This window comes from Lithobates pipiens, unplaced genomic scaffold, assembly GCF_037356315.1.
Source record: "Lithobates pipiens isolate NorthernLeopardFrog02 unplaced genomic scaffold, aLitPip1_a1.2 Scaffold_18, whole genome shotgun sequence".
NCBI classification, from domain to species: Eukaryota; Metazoa; Chordata; class Amphibia; order Anura; family Ranidae; genus Lithobates; species Lithobates pipiens.
The window spans coordinates 252,061,755-252,081,935 of record NW_027507758.1 but is presented as its reverse complement, the minus strand read 5'-3'; the positions used below and the strand labels follow the sequence as shown (position 1 = coordinate 252,081,935).

General features: G+C 42.2%; 1 protein-coding gene across 9 annotated transcripts in view; it reads right to left on the bottom strand.

The window, feature by feature from the left end:
• MAP7 (microtubule associated protein 7) overlaps positions 1-20,181 on the bottom strand; it is a 336,970-nt gene that overhangs the window by 8,525 nt on the left and 308,264 nt on the right. For all 9 annotated transcript variants that reach the window (XM_077486793.1, XM_077486789.1, XM_077486791.1 and 6 more), the window contains 5 exons: positions 17,550-17,630; positions 8,713-8,763; positions 7,383-7,434; positions 5,100-5,232; positions 2,762-2,955 (listed from right to left, as the gene is read on the bottom strand). In XM_077486793.1, coding sequence (XP_077342919.1) covers positions 2,762-2,955; positions 5,100-5,232; positions 7,383-7,434; positions 8,713-8,763; positions 17,550-17,630 — 511 coding nt within the window. The remainder of the gene's footprint in view (positions 1-2,761; positions 2,956-5,099; positions 5,233-7,382; positions 7,435-8,712; positions 8,764-17,549; positions 17,631-20,181) is intronic.

Sequence of the window (20,181 nt, the reverse complement as noted above, 5' to 3'; positions counted from 1 at the left end):
AGAGTGGGCCGTGACCGGAAAGGGGGGCACCTGCCCCTTCAAGGCGTAGGCTTGTACTACAATCTGTCTGATCCACCTGGAAATGGTGGCCGACGAGACCGCCATACCCTTCTTTGGACCAGCCACTGAAACAAACAGTGAGTCTGACTTCCGAAAGGGAGCTATGGCAGACAGATACACCTTCAGAGCCCTAACCACATCGAGAGTGTGAAGGGCCACCTCTTTGGGGTGATTCGGCTTAGGACACAACGACCGTCCGTGGGCGTCCTGTTGGGCTGGGGATGTTTTGTCAAAGCACCAGGTGGATGAAAAAGCCGCTTGTGAGTGGAAAAGGAGGGTCCTTGCCTGCGGCGTGGCTCCTAGGCCTTCCTGGCCTGTGGGAGTAGAGTACTCTTACCACCAGTGGCATTTTTTATAATGTCATCTAACGAGGCTGCAAAGAGCCGGTCGCCAAGGAAGGGAAGATCCATCAGGGCTTTCTTGCATGCCTGGTCAGCAGACCAGCATTTCAACCAAATCGGCGACTCAGCACCACAGCTGACACTGAAGCCCTGGATAACAGAGGGAGAGTATCCAGGGCCGCTTCACAAACGTACTTAAGGCCTTGCACTAGTTGGTCTGCTAGTTCCACGCAGACAGGGGAGGCCTGTTGCTCTCCCAATTCGTGGTGCAAACGTTTTGCCCACTCAGTCAGTGTCTGCGACACCAGTGTGGATGCCAGTACAGGTCGCACGGCTGACCCCACAACTGTAAACAAGGAACGAGCCATCGCCTCGGCCTTCCTATCCGTGGGATCCTTGAATGCAGGAGTCCCCTCAACCAGGAATCGTGGTTACTTTATTTAGCCTGCATACTGGGGGGTCCACGACCGGAGGAGCCGACCATTTCTTGAGAAGGCTTTCTTCAAAGTGGTAACGCACCGCCATGTATTTGGGGACCGAAAAGGTCCGTTGCGGGCGGCCCCATTCCTTGTAAATGAACTTGTCAAAATAACTCAGACATGGGAACACCTTAGGTGAACGTGATTCCTTGCGGGACCCAAAAGGGACCGGTACATCAGCAGAGGGATCCGCTGGCTCCCGAATCTTCAGAGTATCACATACAGTTGTGATAAGTGCTCCAACTAGCGATTTGTCGCGCACGGACCCGGAAGCCGCACAGGGACTCATCCTCACTGTCCGAATGGTCCTCGTCAGCGTCATCTGACAAGACAGAGCAGGGGTCACCGGCCTCAGCAGGACCCGAGTCTGTGTCAGAGCTCTCCCCAGAGGAGGGGGGGGGGGGGGCAGGGGCCCTTTTTTAAGCACTTTTCTTCCCACGTACCGCCTCTATCTTGGCTGCAAACGAATTGAGGACCGCCGTAAGGGTGTCCATAGGGACCGCGCAGTCCGCAGGTGACCCGGTGGCAATTGCCTGGATTTCGGGGGAAGAAACACCAGTTTGTGAAGCCATGTTGACCCTACCCTGTCTGCCACCTGAAGGGGACTTAGGACAGTGGCAGTCCCACCCTCCTGCTGCCGCTGGCTGAGGAGCTCTAACCCGCTGGACTCACCACCCTGGGCCGTTCCGCGCTGTATTAATGCAATGCCTGATGATCCCCAGCGCTCCCAGATGCAGAGATAACAAAAAACTGTAGGTGGCCGGCCGGTCGCACGATCGGTGAACGATCTGTGGGTGATCAAACACACGTGTTCAGAACACAGGATAACCTCCCCGGTGCTCTGTGATGACCAAACAGGAAGCAAAGGGGACCGGGGTAGCTGCTAGAGCACAAAAACTTGGTCCGGCTACAAGTAAATGGCCGCCGGTGTTCTCAATAGGGAATCACCAGGAAAATGGCCGCCAGAAGCCAGTCTGACCCATGCCCATACTAAAAATGGTGGCCGAACAGCGCTATGGGGGACTAGAGAGAACACGTGGCAGGCACAGCGCTGCACCCACACAGGGGCATGACTACACAAGCATCTAGTGGGATAAGCTGCAGGACCCAGGCACCCAGCACAGCTAAAACCCCCAGGTGAGAGCCCAGGTACACACACACCGCTCAGCACATGTACAGCCCCCCCCCCCCCCCCCCCCGTGAGGGGGGGAAGGGAGGGAGAGAAGAAAGGGGGGGTGAGGGGGGCCCCCAAATCGACCTCCCAGGCAATGCCCAGCTGCTCCACCTTGACAGGCAGGGAGAGCTGTACTTACCAGTCCCGAAGCTGGGAGACATTCCACGGTAGTCAGCTCCTGATCAGTACAGGGAAGACTACTGGCCTTGGCATACTGTGACGCAGACATCAGTAGCCTGGTCATATGTACTCCCCGGAGCAAAAAGCCAGAACCAGCCTGTCACCCAGCCGGCTGTTGATAGAAGATCACAGGATCATTCATCTTGCGCAAAAAGCCAAGCTTCTGCACCGAAAAAAACACAGACCTATGGGCCCGCAGGGTTCCTAGGTCTTATCTCCTCACTAGGCAAGAAAAAAATGAGTTTTGCTAGAGGCTAGAGGCCTAGGGATCGCCCCCTGGGTGGAACTAAAAGTTCTGAAGTGTTGTATTACAACTTGCCTAGTAATCTCCAGTGATAGGGCTGACAACCCATTTTGTTACAGTGAGGAGCTGTGTCGGTCAGTGAATATAAGGGAAAACAAAGCATTTAAATATCAAACAAATAAAAATCTCCATAACAAAGACACGCACAGTCATAAAAATCTGACAAACATCGTAAGCCTTCTCCACCCTATTCTGATCTATAGACATCTGTAGAACAACATACCTGCCGTTTGTGGCGTTTGCACATTATCAACTTCAAAAGCTATAATTGGATTCCGGGGAAGGTTCTCCATACTGTTCCCTTCATTATTTAAAGCATCAAGTTTGATTGGTTTAGTTCCAACAGGCAAATTGATGATTTCTTCAAAGTTGTTGTTTGGTGTACATAACCCATTTTCATTGGGTTGCTTCTCTGTGCTAAATTGTATAATAAAAAAAAAAGGAAAAATACATCAGGACATATGAGGCTTTAATTTACACAGCATTTTAAGACCAGACCGAGTATATAGCTCTGGTTTAGTGGTTAAATTTCTAGTTCAGATACATTGGTGTCCTGCAATTTGGCTGACAGCTCCCAAAACAAGGCTTATATTTCTCCCCGGGACTCTACTGAGGCTGGCACAGGCCAGAGAGCTGCCACACTATAACAACTATTTAGAACCTCTAGTAAGTTTGTAGCTCAGCGTTCCACCACCAATATTCCAGGAACTTTCCTTTAGGAGGATGGAAACTGAAGAATAATGTTTATTCTGTTAAAAGAAGCTGCATGTGGCCGAAAATGACAGTAACCTGTATTTTTTACATACAGTTGTGCCCATACGTTTACATACCCTGGCAGAATTTAAGATTTCTTGGCCATTTTTCAGAGAATATGAATGAACACAAAAACAATTCTTTCACTCAGGGTTAGTGTTTGGCTGAAGCCATTTATTATCAGTCAACTGTGTTTCATCGTAATCACAACAGAAACTACCCAAACTACCCTGATCAAAAGTTTACATAGCCTGGTGATTTTAGCCATGCACACAAGTTGATATAAAGGGGTTTGAATGGCTATTAAAGGTAACCATCCTCACCTGTGATCTGTTTGCTTGTAATGAGTGAGTGAGTGTGTGTGTGTGTGTGTGTGCGTGCGTGCGTGCGTGCGTGCGTGCGTGCGTGTAAAAGGTCAATGAGTTTCTGGACTCCTGGCAGACACTTGCATCTTTCATCCAGTGCTGCACTGACGTTTCTGGAGTCGTGGAGAAAGCAAAATGTCAAAGGATCTGCAGGAAAAGGTAGTTGAACTGTATAAAAGGATCCAAGGATTGGATAATGACAATCAGCAGTATTCAAACTCTAATCAAGAAGGTTCAAAATGAGGGGTTCTGTTGAAACCAAATCACCGTCAGATAGACCAACTAAAATTTTAGCCACGACTGCCAGGAAAATTGTTTGGGATGCAAAGAAAAACCCCCAAATAACTTAATACAGGACTCTCTGAAAACAAGTGGTGTGGCTGTTTCAAGATGCACAATAAGAAGACACTTGCAGAAAGATGAACTGCATGGTCAAGTTGCCAGAAGAAAGCCATTACCATGCAAATGCCACAAAGTAGCCCGCTTATAAAAAGCCCAACAGCACAGAGACAAGCCTTAAACCTTCTGGCACAAAGTAATTTGGAGTGATGAGACCAAAATTTATCTTTTTGCCCACAACTATAAATGCTTCATTTGGAGAGGAGTCAACAAGGCCTATGATGAAAGGTACACCATTCCTACTGTGAAACACGGAGGTGGATCGCTGATGTTTTGGGGATGTGTGAGCTACAAAGGCACAGGAAATTTGGTCAAAACTGATGGCAAGATGAATGCAGTATGTTATCAAAAAATACTGGAGGAACATTTGCATTCATCAGCCAGGAAGCTGTGAATTGGACTTACTTGGACACTCCAACATGACAATGATTCAAAACACAAAGCCAAGTCGAACCTGTCATTGGCTACAGCAGAATAAAGTGAAGGTTTTGGAGTGGCCATCTCAGTCTCCTGACCTCAATATCATTGAGCCACTCTGGGGAGATCTAAAACCTAAAAATTTACAGGAACTGAAGGCTTTTTGCCAAGAGGAATGGGCAGCTTTACAATCTGAGAAGATAAAGAGCCTCATCCACAAATATCACAAAAGATTTCAAACTATCATTGATGTTAAAGGGGGCATGGGGTATGTAATCTTTTGATCAGGGTCATTTGGCTAGTTCCTGTTGTCATTATGATTTAAAAAGAGTAAACACAATTGACTGATAATGAATGGCTTCAGCCAAACACGAACCATGAGTGAAAGAAAAGTTTTTCTGTTATCATTCATATTATCTGAAAAATGGTCAAGAAATCATAAATTCTGCCAGGGTATGTAAACTTATGAGCACTAATGAACGTGTCTCACAATGATGCTCTCTGAGTCAACACAAAGAGCAATTCATATAATATTGCTGCTTCATTGGTCACATTAAAGTTTGGTTATGGGTACTGGTGTGGGGCAGCATTCTTTATGCAGGCTGGTACCAGCCTTACAAATCTCACCTGTCAACAGGTAAAGTCTGTTGAAAAGTAATAATCCTTGGCGAGGAGGTCAATTCTCCATTGCGAGGCGTTTCTGCTGTACCCTGAAGGAACGTAGGTTCTTGTTCCTCTGGTAAAGATGATGATGTGATGGCTGCAAAAAAACAACAACCTAGTTATCAAGCTGCTTAAGTCTGCTGCATGATGTATGAAAGTTAAGACCTATATTGAGATTAATATATATGCAAGTACATTCTATCTTTATTTTGTAATGTTCTAGTTATCCTTGCTTTTAAAGTGCATATTTTAATATTTAATTCAAAAAGAGTTTACAAAATGTCAAGAAAGCACAGTACTAATGCACCACGTATCTGGCACATCCGCCTTTGCATTCTTGATATGTGCCCAAGAGGCAGCTTTAAACTTACATCTACTCTTGTTACCACTGAATGCACCCAACTCCACAGCCCTGAAATTGGCAGGAGATTATTTTCTAAGAAGTGGGACTTGTATGCAAGCAAATGACTTGGACAACTTAAGACACAGAGGGGAATGAGTCAGGTTGTGCCAGATTAGGGTAAAGTCAATTTTCTTTAAATAAAATATAAAGGGAAGAAAAGGGTTGTTCGTAAGCCTCTAGATATGGCAGGATTTTAATGGCACTAGTCCAAAATATGGTTAAAATATATCAAAGTTTATTATAAAAGTGCATTTCTAAAAAAATCTGACATTTTACTAAAAACAAAACCTGTTCGTCAATACATAGGTATTAACACCAACGCTATTACAGACTTATATCCAATTGTGCATTTGAGCAGTATGTATCATGTCAAAATCTCCAGTTTCTTGGACTTTGGACTTCCTTCACCAGATCCAAAGAGAACATACATGTATTCTAATCATGTTTTTCGTGGTCACATAGTACAGAAAAACAATCTCATATGTATGTGTGTATATGTATATATATGAATATATATATATATATATATATGTGTGTATGTATGTATGTATGTGTATATATATATATATATATATATATATATATATATATATATATAATCTCTATCAAATTGGACCAAGGAATGCGTTGAGTTCTGTGGCGATTTTCACATATTTTTTAAAAATGTTCTTTGAAAATGTCTAGGTGTTTTTAAAAAAGCCTTGCTGGAGGTAAATGTTAGTTTTGTATGTGTGCGCTGTAATATTTTTGTTCTGTTGTATGGTCTTATGGCAGCACCATCTTTATGCATTTTTTTTTAGAGTGTGCCCCCCAAATATCATGTGTGGTGTCATGGTGGAGACCTCATGTTCTCCCATATAGAGGAGTATAGCTCCCATGGTTCAGAGAAGCAGGATTGCCCAATCTATGGATAGTGTAGGACCCACTAATCATGGGATACTTTGTCGCAGTAAGTGGGCTTAAGCACCGTATAGCAATATGGTGTGACCAAATAACCATATTTTTTTATAATGTTTTTTGAAAATGTCTAGGTGTTTTAAAAATAGCCTTGCTGGAGGTAAATGTAAGTTTTGCATGTGTGCGCTGTAATACTTTTGTTCTGTGGCGATTTTGACACGATACATACTGCTCAAATGCACAACTGGACAGAAGTCTGTAATAGGGTCATTGGTGTAATGCCTATGTATTGACCAACAGGTTTTGTTTTAATGAAAATGTTGTGTTTTTTAAATGCACCTTTGTAATAAACTGTATACATTTTAACCATATTTTGGACTAGTGCATTCAAATCCTGCCATATCTAGGGCTTATAGTCCTTTTCTATATACTTTCAAAATAGGGATGAGGCACTTCAAGGCCAACTAAATAATGTAAATAAAATATAAAAATATGCAGTGAATTTAACAACATGAATACCTTAACTGTTTCATTTTCAATAATCTTCAACTGAAATTGATTAAGCAATATTGGAGAGCTTAAATAGCTTGTTCAGCTGCAATTGTACACCTAATGTACATTGAAAAATCATATACGACAGATTAACTAGTTACACATGCATTGCTGTTTGCCTTTATATAATGTTGTCCCTTCTGCACTCAGTTGGGAGGAGATACGAATCTGTTCTGGGCATATGCAAGTGCTGGAGCTAGATATACTATACTACGATTCATGCTGATGTTCATCTGTGAAGATCTGCACAAGTTTTCGATCTAAACTTTCTACGATCTGCAAGATGTCATTTGGATGGAGTGACTGTCTGCCAACGCTGCTGAGATTGTAAGTTATAGCTCTGCGTGATTTGTCATAATTGTAAGTCATGGCTACTGGTATGTTAAAATAATTACCTGTATTCTCTATTGTTTTTGGTATTTCTCCATTACTTTGCACAGAGGATTGCTGAAAAACAAAAACAGTTTTAATATTCAGTGAATACTAACTATATTAGCTTTTTAGATAGAGAGCAACATTTCTTGCTAGAAGCCATGTTTCCTACAGAATAACAGCACTGAAGTGGAGCGTGGAAAGTTTACAAATATCCGATTGCTGTAATAAATCTCTATACAAATCATTTAGTCTGGGGATTGGTGAATTTTAACCCTTTACAAAAGGCAGAAAGAAAGAAAATGAATCAAAGGAGAGGACACAGTGTGGGACTTTGAAGAAAGACCTCTGAATTTAAACATTTTCACAAAATGGTAATTGAAAGGGGAGGGGGTGTTTTTGTTTAAACTACAATTATTTCTAAAACAGTTTCACACAGTTTTTTCATCACTTTCCATTGGATCATTAGGTTATATTCTCTGGGCAGGGGCAGCAACTTTCCTGCTTTAGAGAGGCAGTGGTGTAGACAAGCTCAGTGACCAATCAGCAAAATGGTGTTTTGACAGAAATAAAGTTTAAAATCTTCTCTCAACTGGCTGGGGATACTGTCATAATAGATACTTAGAGAACAAAGTGGGTATGCACTTATAACTAGCCAATTCATTTCCGTGAGATTGTTGCATGCATGCTCAACCTGTAACCCTTCAGCTGTTGCAGAACTACAAGTCCCATCATGACTTTGCCTTTGGGAGTCATGCTTGTAAACTGTCAGCCTTGCACCACCTCATGGGACTTGCAGTTTTGCAATAGCTGGAGGGCTACATGTTGCCCACCCATGGACAGGAGTGATTCCACTTCTCAAGACCCAAGAACCATAACCTTTTTCTATCATGTCTGTATACAGAAAAATGTAGTAAGATTCACTGGTTTTACTGCTGTCTGACAACACAGTTGCAGGTCACCTGCACCTAATGTGGAATGCAATGGAAAACAGGAAGAATTTAAGACCAATATCTTGGATGTCTTCAGTGCAGGAAATGAGGGGAAACCATCCCAAAAGGGACACAAACCAAAATAAAACCAACATGTAACATTTTCCCACTCTATCCAAAAGTTAAATAAAAGTGTTGGATAGAGGTCCAAGAGAGATTAACGCAATAAACTGAACGTCCATGACACGCACATCTATGGGTTTCATGACACACAGTCAGTTTATTGAAAACATAAATTCCAATTAAGCTATGTGTACTTTATGAGTTGACATTAAAAGGTAACAAGTGATTTTCATACAAATTTTTTTCCAGAAACTTGAAGCACTTATTTTAGCTAGGTCTTTACATAAAATGGTTTTACCTTATCCCCAGGTTCACTACGTCTCGTTCTCTTCATGATCTCCTCCAGTCGCTGTGGAATAAAATAAAGTAGTCTTATTAAAAACTCTGAAAGTGCCTTGTCAGAATCACTGAATTCTATGAATAATGCTTTCCAAATTAGGCAGTTACATTTGCACATTACATATCCATGACAGAAAACATGAGTGATCAGTCCAATCACATTTCTCTTATTTTTAATGTGATCCCAATTAAACTATCAGGCTCCATGCACACTGGGCTTGAAAAAACGTCTCTTCTCTTTGGAGTAAAAGGCACTAATATAGAGCATTTGTTGTACAAAGTTTAGACAAGTTTAGGAGAGTTTTGCGGGTTTTTTTTTGCCAGTGAGCTCCAATCAGAAATGCGAATGAGAAGGTTTTTTTTTCCTGCCTCTAAATGTTGATCTCAAAATATGCCTATACACGTCCTAATGTGCATGGACACATAGGATAAAATTGAGTTCCTTCTACAGGCAGAACACAAAACTCCTGTAGAAGCAATGTTTTTTACGACAGTGCGCATGGAGCCTCATTGTCAAGTTACTTATGCATGTGTAGTTACTTGTATGGGTTGGGCAGCCCGGGTACAATATCTGCTTATTTATTTGTATAATGTCATTATCAAATTAAGCCACATGAGAAACCTAGCTATTGTTCCCACTAAAACAGGTTTCTATTCAAAGCAATTGTAAAGTCTTGTTTTCTTTATTATAAAAATAACAAACATGTTATACTTACCTGCTCTGTTGCAGTGGATTTGCACAGAGTAGCTCAGATCCTCCTCTTCTCGTGTCCCTCTTCTGTGCTCCTGGCCCCTCCCTGCTGTTCAGTGCCCCCACAGAAAACAGTTTGCTATGGGGACAGCCGAGTCACAGCTCCCTTTGTCTATTCAGACACGGAGACCTGCCCCGGCCCCACCCCCTCCCTCCCGATTGGCTAGCTGACTTTGATTGACAGCAACGGGAGCCAATGGCGCCTTTGCTTTGTCTCAGCCAATCAGGAAGGAGAATCTGGCCGGCTGACACATGGATATCTCTGAACAGAGAGGGACCTCAGGTAAGTATTGGGGGGGGGGGGGGGCACTGAACAAAGAAGGATTTTTATCTTAATGCATAAAGATAAAAAAAAAACTTCTGTCTTTACAACCCCTTTAAACTAGAAAATAAGATTTTTCTAGTTACCATAAAAACTCTTTGATGGAGTCCATTGAGGGACACAGGAATTCAGTAATTCTAAGACACATTTGGGTTATATACTACCACCTATAAGTGGTTTGGACACCACCAAAAAAACATTGAGGGCCAGCCCCCATATAACTGTGCCTCTAATCGTAATGCCTCAGAGGAGTGAGACCTATCCTTTGTTCCTTAGTGGACTCCAACAAAAAGACTTTATGGTGAATACATATATTGTATTATATTTATTATCCATTGATGGACACTTAGGGGTGGGCAATAGGCACTGACAAGTCTAGGATAGAATCAGAAACCATTTCTAACAACCAGAAGGACCAATTCCTGAATTGGAACCAGAAGAGTTTAAGTTTTAACAGGACAAAGGGAGTGCTAAAGACCCAGAGGAGGTCACAGAGGATTAAACTGGTGCTCAGAGCAGGAAAAACAATTGCCACCCATTAGGGGACACAGAAATGTAGTAACTGATAGACATTTGGGATGTCCAAAAGCAGTCCAATTGAAGGGTGGGCTACAGGCACTAATTGGATCTGGGATAGAACCAGAAACCATCTCTAACAACTAGAAGGACCAAGGCCAGAGCCTGCTCAAGAGGAGATTACATTTTCAACAGGGTAGTGGAAGTGCTAAAGATCCAGGTGTGGTTACAGAGGATCAACCTGATACTCAGACCAGGACTAAAGTTGCCACCCAAGGGAAAAACTAGTTTTAAGGCCACCAGGTTCACACCAGCAGAAGATGTGATATAAAACAACCACTGACGGGTAACATAATATAACTACCCAAATGAGGAGAACAGACCAGCAACAAAAATGGTCAACAAAGAGAACACTAAGGTCTTTCCACCCTCAAAAAATATGCCTAAGGACCAGTTGGACAACAGGCTCACAAAGCAAGACCAGGAATTCTAGGCATGGCAAAAGGCCATAGCCTTAAATTTTCAACCCTAGGCATCAGGGAAGAAGGCTCCAAGTAATAGAGATGTCTAAGACAACCAGCTGTAGGTGGTAATCAAGATAGAGAACTATTTAGCATAACATTCCAAGGGGAGTGTCAAGGACCTAAGAAGTTGGTGACAAACCCAATGGAGACTGACCAACAAAGGGGAAAATGGCATGAAAAAGGGGAGACAACCACTCCATACTGGTAAAGAAAAGCCAGCAGGATCAACAGAGTCATCCATAAGGACACTCAAAGGTGTAGCTAGAACCTGTCAGGGAAAACCCCATGCAGGGCCTGCAGCAGGAGAGGCGACATAAAGAAGGCAAGCCACTAGTACCCCACTAGCCCTTAAATGGGAAAGTGGTGGGGTGATACCAAAACTGCTAGGGAAGATTCCACTAGCCTAGAGGAGTGTTTTAGTGAGGATCAAAGCTGGTCAGCCTCGATCATTGAAGACTGGTAGTTACCATCACTAAACATCTCTAAGGTTCCAGCTAATGGAAACTAGCAGAAGTTGGACACTTTAATTAAATTCTATCTATCAGAGTTCAGAAAAAATGATCCGAACAGGGCTGCCAAGAAAAGGCATTAGGGAGGGCATATGGTCCAGAGCTGTCAACTACCACAAGTGCCGTTAAAGGACACTTAGGGGTCAGGGCCCTACTAGAAGAGGGAAAGAGGGAACAGTGGAAACTGGTCTCAACTTGTAACTCAGAAGATCCCTCTGGGAAAGAATACTGAGGAGCTGAAGAGAAACAATTTTCCTGAGGAGAAGCCTTGTAGGAAATAACTTCCAAGGGTAGGTGCCTACTAAGAGAGGAACAGGGGGGTCCCAGAGTGCAGGGAACCCAGGACCCCCAAGAAAGGCACCGCTGGCACATGAAAGATGCTGCAGGGCAGCTGAAATAGATGCCATCTCCAAGTAATTGTCCTGTGAGCTAAAAAGAAGTATCATGAGCATGCAACACCAAGGAGGCCTGAACCTGGGGACAAATACTGGTTATTAAAACAGTCCCATTGCTTGTAGACATGGGAGTGCACCTTCAAGTATAACTAAAAGCAAAATTTTTTTTTTGTTTTTGATTGGAGAGGGATTAGAACACGTGTCAGTTTCTATTGCTGCCTATACCCCCATTAAAGCGGGAGTCCGCCGGCAGTTACGCTGTTTTTTTTTTTTAAAGCCAGCAGCTACAAATACTGCAGCTGCTGACTTTTAAAATAAGGACACTTACCCGCCCAGCGCGCCCGCGATGTCGGCACCCGAAGCCGATCTCTCGATCGTCTCTCGGGTGCTGCCGCCGCCATCTTGGGTATGGGAATCAGGAAGTGGAGCCTTTCGGCTTCATTTCCCGGTTCCCTACTGCGCATGCGCGAGTCGCGCTGCGCAATAAGGATGGTCCCCGCTGTCTCTGGGATCCGTGTGTTTCCCAGCAGGCAGCGGGGGACTTTCGGAAAGGGGCGTGGATTCTGCAGAAAGGGGCGTTCCTTTCTGCAGAATCTACGCCGGAAGTGGGTGCAGATACCTGTACTGTACAGGTACCTGCACCCCCCTCCCCCCTGAAAGGTGCCAATTGTGGCGCCGGGGGGGGGGGGGGGATTCCAATGAGCGGAAGGTCCACTTTAGGGTGGACCTCTGGACCTCCGCTTTAACCTGTTCAGATACGCGCTATTGCGGAATGATGGCTACAGAGCGGATCTGCTTTGCCAGGAGGCCTTCTATTGTCAATGAGACTTGGGTGATCACAGATCAAAGTAAGGGGCTGATCCCATCCCCTTGTCACATGATCCCCTATCAGCCAATGTCAGCTGATCATGTGATGCAAACAGAAGATTGCTAATCGTTTATTTTTACTTCTCACGCTGACAGCGTGAGAAGAAAAAAAGCTGATCGCTGGCTTCTGTTTAAAGGGACATCAGTCCGAAGAGGAAGAGTCTCTGTACCCACTAGAACCGCCTGCCAATGCCAGCAATCAGTGCCCACCTATCTGTGCCCACAATACATCAGTGGTCATCATCAGTGCCACCTTTCAATGCCCACCAGTGGTGCCAATCAGTGCCGCCTATCAGTGTCACCTACCAATGCCCATCACTGCCACCCATCAGTGCCCATTACTGCCACCGATCAGTGCCAGCTATCAATGCCACACATTAGGGCCCTTCAGTGACACCTATCAATGCCCTTCAGTGACGCCCATCAGTGCTGCCTTATCAGTGCCCATCAGTGTAGACTCATCAGCGTACATCAATGAAGGAGAAAAATGACCTGTTTGCAAAATTTATTAACAAAATATAAAATGGGTTTGTATTTTTTAAAAACATAAAATAAAATCGGTCTTATTTAAAAAAAAAATTAACAAAAAATGAAAAACCCAGATGTGCTCAAATACCACCAAAAGAAAGCTCTATTTGTGGGAAAAAAAGTGATAATTTCATTTGGGTACAGTGTTGCTTGTCCACGTAATTGTCGTTCAAAGTGCGACAGCTCTAAAAGCTGAAAATTGGTCTGGGCAGGAGGGGGGTTTAGGTGCCCAGTAAGCAAGTGGTTAAGCAGATTTACCGTTTATATTTGTTCTGTTTACCATTATCATTGAAAGTAAAATAAAATCCCAAATTTTGGGTTGTCCCTAGAAAAGTATTATAGGGGGAAACTTTCAATGGAGACACTAGTTCTGGTGACCTGGGGGTCCCCAAGGAATACTCTTAATTTGAAGGAATTTACTCTCACTTCCTGTTAGGCTATGAGACAAGAAGTGAAATCTCCGCAATGAGAGACAGATGGAGAAAGAAAAAAATCTCACAGGGGTTATAACCCTCCCTTGCTCTATCCAAAATGAAAAAATAAAGTTTTGCCTAAAGTTTGGCATGAACAGATTCCCAGCTTTTGGACTTATGGGATCAGTGGGAGACAGACTCAAAGGTTTTGAAGAATGCATTGTTAATGTAGAAGAGGTAGAGGAATGAGGCTCCTCTGACCTTTCCACAGATCTTCTGACGCTGGTATGAGCATACTGTGGCTGCCTCAGGCATTGCTAGTGACAGAGACATAAGTTGGTTCAAAGACACAACGTCCCTTAAAGCAAAAAATGAATCAGCTGTTCCATGGATGTCTCATTAGAATCCTTCAGACTTAGCCAGCGTTCCCTAATAAAGTCAAACAGAATTACGCTATGGAGATCTATTCTATAATCCTTTCTATGGTATGAACATATTGATCTGAATCTGGCCATTATATTGGATGAGTGGAGAATGTTAGGAGAAAGGTCACCCAGAACACAGCAAGATGATAACAATATGCCATTTTGACTTTAAGAGTCAACAACCGTCGGTGAGTGGGAAAACACAAAACCACAGCACAGTTGACCCTGCCCTGAGAAAGCAGTTTCTTGCAACTGTCACTTTAAGTGCATTCATGGACTATTTGTAGTTTGGCTTTGCAGTATTGCATTTTGTATGTATGAATTTTTGTATATTTATTAATATGATCAAAGGATATTCATGTATAGATTAAGGCATTTAAAGTGGAAGTAAACTCCCCTATCGTTTTCAGCCAAGGAAGCTGCCATCTTTGCCTCTGTTTAATCATCAACTGCTATGCACATGTGATTCGTTATGACACCAGCCATTGGATGGTTTGATAGTTTGGCTGAGAGCACAGCCAATGTGCAGTTAGCATTCCCTGCATGCCTTTTTTTTTTAACTGTTTAAATCGATGGGTTTACTTCCACTTTAAGGAGCAGCACTGTGGCTTTTGCAGTTGGATTATCAAGGTTTTTCACTGCCTACACAACAGCATTAGCTCTACAGTTGACATTATTTATTAATTTAATATTTGAGAGATTAGTTGGGTAGTACCATCAGAATATTATTATATTGCCATAGTGCGGGTATATTACCAAAATGTAAAGCTATAGCAGTCATGGACTTAACCCAGAGAACTCTTGTGGAAAACATCATGTACTTTGTACATGAGTATTTTGGAGTCTAGTCTTGGAGAGAACAATTAATTTATCCTGAGAGTTCCACCATCTCTTATTTTAGAGGAGAGACTATTAAAGATAGATTAAGTGGCATGAGAGAGCCAAATATTTATATCATGCATTTTCTCCATGACTAGACTCAGTAAATACTGTAGTACATGAGGTCTTCCACAAGGGTACCCTGGATCCAGGGCTTTTCAGAGTGTATGACAATACCCTATTTCCCCGAAAATAAGACCTAGCGTGATTGTCGGTGATGGCTGCAATATATATCCTACCCCCGAAATAAGCCCTAGTTAAAGTCCTTGTAGGTCTTATTTTCAGGGTAGGGCCTATTTTGGGGGAAACTGGGTAGGGCTAATATTACAGCCATCACCGACAATCACGCTAGGTCTTATTTTCGAGGAAACAGGGTAACAGTTATAGCGGGGAAATCTAAGGTTCCGTGAACATAGGTGATTTGGAATCATGGCAAAACACACGGCATACATTTGAGTGTCATTTATCCTGAATGGCACCCCAAACGCAACATGATTTTCCTGCAATTGTTGCACGACAGTTCTGGCAGAATACCTGTATAAAATCACGCCTGGCTCAGAGACAAGGGTTAGGGTTAGGGTTAGGATTAGGGGTTAGAGTTTCCCCTAGAAGAACAAGGTTAGGACTCAGGGATCAGAATAGGGACCTCCCCCAGAGGTGAAAGGTCAAGTGGTCTGGCTGACTCACCCCCACCAAAGTGTTCCGTCTATCCCAACTAAGTCGGGGCATGAACAAGTCGGGGTAAGCTCTTTGCGACAAAATTGGTCCCTGAGCTTCTTTGGCAAGACAAATGTGCATAGGGCAGCCCATTACAGTGAATGGGCTGCCCTATGAGCAATACTACATGTTTCCTTATGTAAATCACACTTTGATTCTTTAGCTAGAACCCACAATCCCACTAAGCAATATCTGGACGGAAACAAAAATATTCAAAGCTTATAACAGCAGGCTGATCATCCAAATGCAGGGTGATATAAACTGGATCATTAAGGCTTAAAACAACCCCTTGCAAATTCAAGTCAGCTAAAGAAGACTGCAGTGACCCAAAGAAACAGCCTCTCTAAATGTTGACAATCTGAATCTGAAATAGAAATGACAACAGAGGCTGAAATTTGAGGGGGGGCTCGACCCTGACTGGCAAATCTGAAATAGACTATAGAGACATTGTACATAAAAATAAGGGTCCAAGGTTCCAGATTACAGGTGTTAATTTAATTTGGGTATACAGGGAAAAATACCCCAGAACCATAAGTATGTGCTAAGGTCACCTGTAGTAGACAGGGAAAGAAAACCTGAAAATTGTGCGCAGCACTCCACCTAGAATATAATGTCAGTGCTCAATCCCACAGCTATACTGCAATGAAAATAGTGGAGGTAGGAAATTTTAAAGATGGCACCTAAGGGTAACTATGAGGTAGCTCGTATTGCTTCAACCTGACCAGACCTGCTCACTAAAAGAGCCTCCTCAGACAGGGCGAGCATCCAGGCTGTGCCACACTCAAAGGCATACTTTCTATACAAGTCTTTAAAGACCGGATTAATCCACAGGCTGTACCAGGTCTCTGGACCTCGGGAGCGCACTCTACAGTTAAAGCGGAGTTCCAGCCTCTAGAAAAAAAAAGTTTAAAAGTCAGCAGCTACAAATAATGTAGCTGCTGAATTTTAATATAAGGACACTTACCTGTCCAGAGATCCCGCAATGTCGCTCCCCCCAAAGTCCATTGGCTTGGGTGCAGGCGCCGCCATTGCAACTAAGGGAAACCAGCAGTGAAGCTTTCAGGCTTCACAGCCGGTTTCCTTCTGCTCTTGCACGAGTCTTGCTGCACTTTCTGAATGACCTTGTCATCTTCTAGGACACATACACAGGTCCCAGAAAGCAGCGGGAGGGAGGAGGAGACTGATCCAGATGCAGAATTGACATAACTCGCGGCAGCAGCATTAGGACAGATTTGTACACTTCAAAAGGTACATAACAGAAGAGAAAAAAAAAATCCAAAAATGAAGGAGGGTGGGGTGGGCTTTTGTTCAAGACCTAATTGTATTTTTGTCTGGAACTCAGCTTTACCTAACATAGTAGACGAAGGACTGGAAGGCGCCACAATGCAGAGCTCGAAGGTTACATTCCAGTCCTGCGGGGTCCAGATACGGCCTCCAAAGCTGTTGCTGAGGATATGCCAATCCAGACAGTTGCTGTGTATAGACCAAAAACCGAGCATCTTGACTAAAGAAAAAAATAAAACAAACAAACAAAAAAATAATATATATTATATATATATATATATATATATATATATATATATATATATATATATATATATATATATATATATATATATATATATATATATATATATATAAAAGATTAAAAATTATTTTTCTCAGCTGAGCTGATGAAATAGTATCCAACCTCTTAGGACACTAGCAAAAAACTGGAGGTATGACGGTCAGAAACAGGGTTAAATGAGGGCTCGCTTTCAATGGTTTTTCTGCCAGTGTCCAAGCCTTCTCTAGGAGGCAGCATGTAACATAAATGACTAAGAATTACTACATTCCTGTGTCCCTTAATAACGATAAAAAAATTATGTTTAAGTATTATTTTTTTCTCATCTTAAACTTCAGCTTTAGAAATCATGCTACTGATACATGAGGATCTAAAGCACCACTTACCTTCTTCCTCTCAGAGCGCTCCTTCTCCTCATTTTGGAAATGTTTTTCACGTTCTAATCTTATGCGATCTGCTTCTTCTTTCTAATTAGATTATAAAGAGACTATTAAAACTTTCCAATCTTGCTATTTCTGTACATAGTTTTTGTATGTACAGAAATAAAAGTATACTATATATTGAAGTATACAACCATAACAGCATGTGAATTTTTAGGAAAGACAACGCAAACATTTTAATTCTGCCCTACGTTTAAAAACCTTCATCACATCCAAACCACTACCGAAACATAAGCCCTTTCTACATGTACTATATATCAAATAATTAATCCAAGAGCAGAAAGTATTAAACACTCTAACCAAAGGTACACAGGCAAGATTCAGTCTACATCACATTTTCTAAGTAGCCTTTGAAGCTGATTTTTTTCCTTATCTCACAAAATGTAGTTTTCCAGCCAAATATGAAGTGATCTGGTCAGTCCTTCAACACTAAGGCTCCATGCACACTGAAGCTCAAAAAAGCTATTTCTGGACGCCAGATTGCTGGCAGAAAACGCTGGTTGAAAAACCTGCTTTTAACAGCGTTTTATACTAGCGTTAATGAGCGTTAATGAGCGTTTTACAGCGTTAGCGTTAATGGGCGTTTTTTATAAAAATACACAGAGGACACTCCAAAAATCCCACAATGCATTGAAAAATAGAATGCCGAACACTAATGAACGAGCGTTAATGAGCGTTAATGAGCGTTTGTCGTTTTTTGCCGCTGAAAAACGGCACTTTGAACGCGAATTTCTGGCGTTCAGAAAAAAGCCCATAAACTCCACTGCTCATTAAAGCTGAAAAACGTCCATGTGTGCATGGACACATAGGCTAACATAGAGTGGAGTTTATGGGCTTTTACAAAAAACGCCCAAACTCCAATAAACTGCAGTTTATCAGCTTCAGTGTGCATGGAGCCAAAGATTTTGGTATCAATCTCTTCGGTCTAGTAGTGGGATGAAAGCCTGCAAACCTTTATAAAGAATTCCAGTCACCATGATACATTTATTAAAATAGAAATCAGTTCTACTAAACTGCCAAAAAAGCAATTGCTGTCCTATTTCATAGATAACTACTTAAATCTGAATTGTGGACAGATATAAAAAGCCACTATTTATTCCAGTTATGGATTCATTAAAAATACATTAGAGGAAATGTAAAGTTGTCATGTAGACAACTCTTCAATTTGAACCAACAGGTGAAGCTTAAAGCTGATCTCTGGGTTTCCTGTGATTTTAAATGATTTGTTTGGACAAAACTGAGTGACGCTCAGCCATTCATAAGCAGCTTTTGAATACAAAGCTTCATGGGATTGGCCGGTGTAGCACATAGTGGAAGGAATAGTTCATTTGGACCAGCTTGGTCCACATGAATTAAAGTCTCAGGAAAACTGGTGATCAGCTTTAAGGCTCTGTTAAATGTTTTCTAATCTCTTAGTTTGCTTCTTTGATATATAGCCTGTTTTAATAACTCAAACTGAAATTTACACACACCAGTAAATGATTGGACAGAGAAACAACCTATCCCTTATCAGACTGTTAAAGTGGAACTTCACTCACCCAATCAACATCGATTATTTTTAATTGCGCAAGCTGCTGACATAAGTAAATCGAAATGAAAGTATATCATATTTACTGTATGTAACTTTTTTACATTTCTTCAGTTACTACCTGGTTACTTGCTTAGACAACGTCACATCCCAGGAGTCTTAAAGAAGGGAGGAGAAGAGGAGGGCTTTTCTCAGCTAAGCACACTCTTCTGCCTGCATGCTTGAGCTAAGGGCAGATAGATTCCAGGAAGTAAACGCTACATGAATTATTTTGCCTTACTCAAGATGGCCATAAATGAGAGGGGGTTGTGTTTCAGAGTGATTCCTCAACAAAATAAAACAAACATGAATGGATGGGGGAGTTTGCTTTGGATATTAAAATCTTACACATAGGGGGTTATTTACAAAAGGCAAATCCATGTTGCACTTCAAGTGCAGTCACTCTAAATCTAAGGGAAAGATCTGAAATGAGTGGACTCTCTGCTGATTTTATCATCCAATCATGTGCAAGCTAAAATGCTGTTTTTTTTTATTTTCCTTGCATGTCCCACTCGGATCTACAGGGACTTTACTTCCAGGTGCACTTTCAAGTGCACTTGCAGTGCAGAGTGGATTTTCCTTTAGTAAATAACCCCCATAGTGTTTTTGGTTTGTGGTGCTCAGATGCAGTGAAGATCCGCTTTAAGTCTGAATATTCAGTCAGCCACATCATGTCTTGAAAGCAGGCAGCATCAGTTGTGCTGTCCATTTAGCTATAGTGCTCTGGGAATCCTTTGTCATGTATTCAATTTATATTTGTAATAGAGAGTAAAATTTGGGTATAACAAGCTTCTGTGAATATGTTTTAAAACCAGCTATAGTGCACATTTTCCTGTTTATGCGACATATTCCAGCAGTGAGTGTAGTATTCATGCATAAACACAAATTCTCTTTAGCAATTTCAAAGATGTTTAAATGTGACCAGCTGGCTGCACCCACGACCTAAACACAACTATATGGAATTACGTGTTTTTGATATTTCACTCACTTATATTACCTCAATGTTGTCTA